Source organism: Poeciliopsis prolifica, unplaced genomic scaffold, assembly GCF_027474105.1.
Source record: "Poeciliopsis prolifica strain line A6 unplaced genomic scaffold, Auburn_PproV2 SCAFFOLD107, whole genome shotgun sequence".
Taxonomy (NCBI): domain Eukaryota; kingdom Metazoa; phylum Chordata; class Actinopteri; order Cyprinodontiformes; family Poeciliidae; genus Poeciliopsis; species Poeciliopsis prolifica.
The window spans coordinates 357,257-362,386 of NW_026562482.1; the positions used below are offsets into that span (position 1 = coordinate 357,257).

At 49.6% G+C, this 5,130-nt stretch overlaps 1 protein-coding gene across 1 annotated transcript; it reads right to left on the reverse strand.

Moving 5' to 3' along the window:
- Positions 1–2,092: 2,092 nt before the first annotated feature.
- On the reverse strand, positions 2,093–4,188 carry LOC129354249 (immediate early response gene 5-like protein). The gene is given in 2 exon segments (XM_055023756.1): positions 2,093–3,830; positions 3,833–4,188. Coding segments are annotated over 2 exon segments (786 nt in total). The 5' UTR covers positions 4,089–4,188; the 3' UTR covers positions 2,093–3,300.
- Between the last annotated feature and the right edge of the window lie 942 nt (positions 4,189–5,130).

The window sequence follows — 5,130 nt, forward strand, 5'->3', positions numbered from 1 at the left end:
CATTATAAAGTATTTTCTGGTGGTCTTCCACATTAAGCTCCAATAAATATTTGTCACAATGTTATAAAACATGTAAGGATATTTATAGGATAAACATTTAAATCACGTTGAACAAAATAAAGGATTTCAAACCTGTAAACATTTCACTCCTTTTTGTACAAAATTATTTTCCTGCAAATCTGTTTTTGTCTGTTTTTCTTCTTTTATTTTATTAATAATATAAATATGAATATAAATAAAGGTTTGTTTCTCCAACCTGCAGCTGAAACTTGTTATAATAAAGTAAATGAAGCTCAGATTGTTTTAGAGGAAATTGAATTATTTATCCAGCTGCCCCTCCTCCATCAGCCCTGACCAGTAAGACCAGTAAGCTCCTCCCAGTCCACCTCCAGCCCAGCCTCCCCCACCTCATCACTCCTTTCTGCTGTCACATGAGAGCCACCCCCACCCAGAACCCCCACCCAGAACCCCCACCCAGAACCCCCACCCAGAACCCCCACCCAGAACCCCCACCCAGAACCCCACCGGACCACCTGGACCCGTCACAAAACCAATCCCATAAAAATAAAACATTTTATTTCTGAATGTTGATCTTTATGACTTATTTCATCTAAAAGATGAAAATAAACAATGTCAGATCAGTGTGTGTGTGTGTGTGTGTGTGTGTGTGTGTGTGTGTGTGTGTGTGTGTGTGTGTGTGTGTGTGTGTGTGTGTGTGTGTGTGTGTGTGTGTGTGTGTGTCAGTCTCTCTGAGAAGACAAACGGTTTCAGAACCGAACCCGATCCGGTTCTGCTTTCAGCCAGATTCATCTTCATCGTTTAAATCTGGACAAACTTCACCATCCTCATCCTCCTCTTCCTCCTCTTCCTCCTCCGCCCTGCAGAGCAGCAGGAGGAGGAGGAAGAAGAGGAGGAGGAGGAGGAAGAGGAGGAGGAGGAGGAGGCAGGGTGGGCCGGCGGTGGCTCCGCTCCGTGGCGCTGATATCTTCATTCATTGATTTTAAAGAACTCCACCAAGTGGCACAGAGCAGAGATAACAGCAGGCAGGCAGTCTAGTCAAAGTAAACCAGGAAAAGCGCTCCAATAACTTCACTATTCTGTCTATTTAAAACCTTAAATCACTTTAAAAACGTGTCATATTAAACTACATTAAATATATGACCTGAAAAATAGATAAAAAATATCCTTAGATTTTTAAAAATGCCTCAAATTTTACTAATAATTCAAAATGGAGGAGAAATAAATTCATCTCTTCATGTTCAGTTAGCAGCTGTTAGCACCACAGCAGGGCGGGAAGACATCAGCAACGACTATGAAGGAGCAACGGTTGCTGTCCTCAATCTAAGAAAGGGTCAAAGGTCAAAGGTCATCTCCAAACTGCCTGTTAACTGTCTGTTAGCAGGCTAAAGGTCAAAGGTCGGGAGAACCAGCATGGCTGCTTGGAGGAGCTGAAGGAGAAACAAGATGGCTGCCGGACTGATGTTAGCAAACACAAGATTGTGGAACCAAGTGAAACATGGAGGAACCAATCAGCTGTTAGCTGCTCCAGGTAAATAATAAGGCACTAATTTGCTTTTATATAAACTTATAAACTGAAGTTTTTGTTAAATAAGTTAGCTGCTTTTGTTCATGCTCTTATTTTGAAGTGGGTGAAGATCCTTTTTCTCTCCTCATGTTCTCCGTTAGCTTCAGCTAAATGTCACTGGGATAGAGTGTTAGCTGCGCTAAATAATGTGTTGTAGCACTTTAGCATTAGCTTCCACTAAATACCAGGATTAAATGTTAGCTTCTGCTGATGTAGCACTTTAGCGTTACTGTGTTCTGCAGCTAGCTTTTTAGCTAGCAGTTCCATCACTACAAACTCATTTATGAAAAAAGTATTCCAGTCAAATGTGCCCGGTCTACAACAGAAAATAATGGCCTATTCAAAGTCCAGAAACCTTGGTCTGTTTAGTTCATCTTAAATCATCTGAGGTTCATCAATCCTGAACATATTCAGATTATTTGAACAGGTTTCTTGTGCTGAAACTCAAACACGACAGTTCAGATGAAAGACTTTTATTTTTTATTAAGATTATAAATTAACAAGTACTTTCTCGAACAGTTTGACCCGGAGATAAACAATTTATTAAGCACAAAAATACAAGAATAACAAAGAAAATATGTGGAGAATGGCTGAGTTCTCTGTTTTTGGTACACATAGTGCTCGTAAAGCTAGCGCAGGATCCCCGGGCGGCGCTGAAACCAGGAGCTTCCCTTTCTAAAACAAAAGGACTAATTCCGATCCGTTCTCACAATGTTCGGACCCACGGAACCGAGCCGGGACTCTGCAGAACGGCGGCCATGATGGAAACACATCCACGTTTCAGATCTGGAGTCTGTTTCTCCAACATGCTGCTGAAAACGTTCAGCGAGCTTCAGAGTTAAGGCAACGGGAGTTCCTCAGGGATGACCCGGTTCTGTCCGGGTTCTGTCCGGGTTCTGACCCCGGTTCTGTCCCGGTTCTGACCCGGTTCGGAGGCCGAGCTCAGCTGCATCCTCCACTTCCTGGTTCAGGTTTCGACACGCCGCTCTGAGGTAAAACCTGGACCAGTTCAGGATGTCAGGCGAGTCAAGATGGCCGACTCGGCCTGAAACGTGCAAACGTGTCACTTCCTGTTGGCTCTGCAGACATTTTTAAAGCCACGCAGCAAAACAGCAAAAATGATTCCAATTATTGAGCCAGGAAAGGCGCCGTGTTGATCCGACATTTAGTTTGTAAACATTTAGTTTGGAGGTGGATATTTAGTTGAAAGTTAAATATTTAGCTTGTTGATTTAATATTTAGTTTGAAAGTCTGACATTTATAAATGTAGGAACAAGAAACATGACAAAAAAATAAATCCACAATTTCTCTTTTGTTGTGAAAATAAACCAAATTATTGCTGTTCATGTTTTACTGTGTAACTATAGAAATGAGACGCAGCAGCAGAAGAAGAAGAGTGGAGGACCACCAAAACGGGGCCCCTGTGGGGCCCCCTGCCCTCTGGGGCCCCCCACCTGTAAACTCTGGACCCGCCTCTGAAATGTTCCCACACAGAACAGCTGAGCCCGGTCTCCCTGCCGTGCTCGTTCCGTCCCTGCACCATTTCGTACCCGAGCATGAAACAGCTGATTCTGACTCTGCCGAACCGAACCGAACCAGATCAGAACCAACCGAACATCGGAACATTTATGACCGTTTATATTCATGACGAAATAAAAATGTTACAAATCAGCGCGTCGGACACGGTACGAAACGGTTGGTCACGAAGAGGCGGCTCAGAACGCCACGATGGCGCGGGTCCAGGCGCCCAGGCTGGCCAGCGCCTGCTTGCTGCAGACCTGCTCCAGGTCGGCCTGGCGGCTCAGCAGCCCCGAGAAGCCGGAGCCGAAGATGGAGATCAGGTTGGAGATGTTGGAGGCGTCCGGGCTGCAGTCCGCGCCGGAGCACTCCTCCCGTTTCAACCGCTTCCGCCCCGCCGTGTAGTCCGCCGGCTCCTCCGCGTCCGGGCAGCAAGCGGCGGAGTCCACCTTCCGCTTCCTGGCCGCGGCGCCCGGCGCGTCCGGTGCGCACTGCGGCGCGGCGGCGCAGCAGCAGTCCTGGTGCAGGAAGCCGTTCTCCACCGTGGTCACCACGTGCGTGTCCAGGTCCAGTACGGTGGTTTTGTTGCAGTTCTGGGAGAACTGGTCCTCCATGCAGCAGCTCCGGTAGTAAGGCGGCTCCGGCTCCCGCCCGCCCGCCACCCGGCTCTCCTCCGCGCAGCCCGCGGCGCGTCCCGGCTCCTGCGGCTCCGCATCCTCCGCCCCTGCGGCTCCAGCGGGTCCAGCTCCTGGATCCCGCTGCAGACCGCCATCACCTCCTCGTACTGCTGCATCCGGTAGAGCTCCGCGTACTTCTCCTTGATGTAGAGCTGGCGCGCGTTGCGCAGCACGTAGGACACCAGCAGGTTCTTGTGCAGCTTGATGCCGCCGCGCTGCGTCCTGGAGCTGTGGATCTTCATCAGGGACATGGAGATCAGGCTCTGCGCGTCCACGGCGCACTCCATGGCGCCCCGGTCCACCTCCATCCGGCTCCGGAACCGCCTGTCACTGCTCGGGCACGGTTCTGGCTGAGCTGCTCCAGTCAGCTGTGAGTGGAAACATCGGAGACGCCGCGGCGCCGCTGAGGACCAGCACTCATTTCCAGCCGCTCAGGAGGCTGAGGCTGCGTTTATACCCCGCGCTGAGCCCGCCCCGCCCCGCGCCGCGGCCGGCCAATCAGCGGCCGGCGTTCCGCTGACAGACAGCCGCGCGCTCAAAGCAGCCCTCCCTGCGGACCAATGAGCGGCTGGCGGCTCCTCTGAACTATTCAAATCCAGCAGCAGAATGACAGGAACGAAATGACTTCAGGAAAACTTGATCTGAGAAAAGTTCAGCAAACTCCGCGGCTGCATGCAGCAGCAGCAGCACAAACTAAACTGTTAGAAGCTTAAATGAATAAACTAAATAGTGTTTTGAACTCAGGGTTCAGATTTAGTTCATTTGTGGGTAACAACAGAAAACGTGTGTTCGGTTCAGGAAACAGCAGGAATGTTCGACGGGAAGTGGTTTCTTCTTCCTGGAAACGTTTCTGCACTCAGACGGAAGTGACGTCATTCATCCTGAACCTAAAGCTTCAAATCCGGTTCTGGACCCGGAAGCTGGAGCATTTCAGTCAAACTGGACCAATCAGAGGCAGAGAAACATTCCTGATTCCAACAGGAACTCAAACTCATCCTGACCGGAACCTGAACGCATCAACCTGCGGGGGGTCCGCCTCCTGGCCACCGTCACAGCCGGGATGTCCGGCAGGTGAGGGCGGCGCCGCGGCTCCACAGGCAGCAGGAAGCGTCTGTGGCCCCTGCAGGAGGTTCAGGGCCAGGAGCCCCTCGGATAGACTGCAGTAACCTGCGCTGAACCTGTAGAGGGCGCTGCAGCTCCAGTTATACTGACTGTGATCAGAACATCTGCTATTTACAGAGATAAAGGATGGAGAGAGAGAAAGAGAGACAGTTTTGGTTCTTGTGTCTTTTCTATTTCCATTTATTCTCTTGCTGCAGTTTTTCTCTCCTTTGCTCCAGAAAACATTTG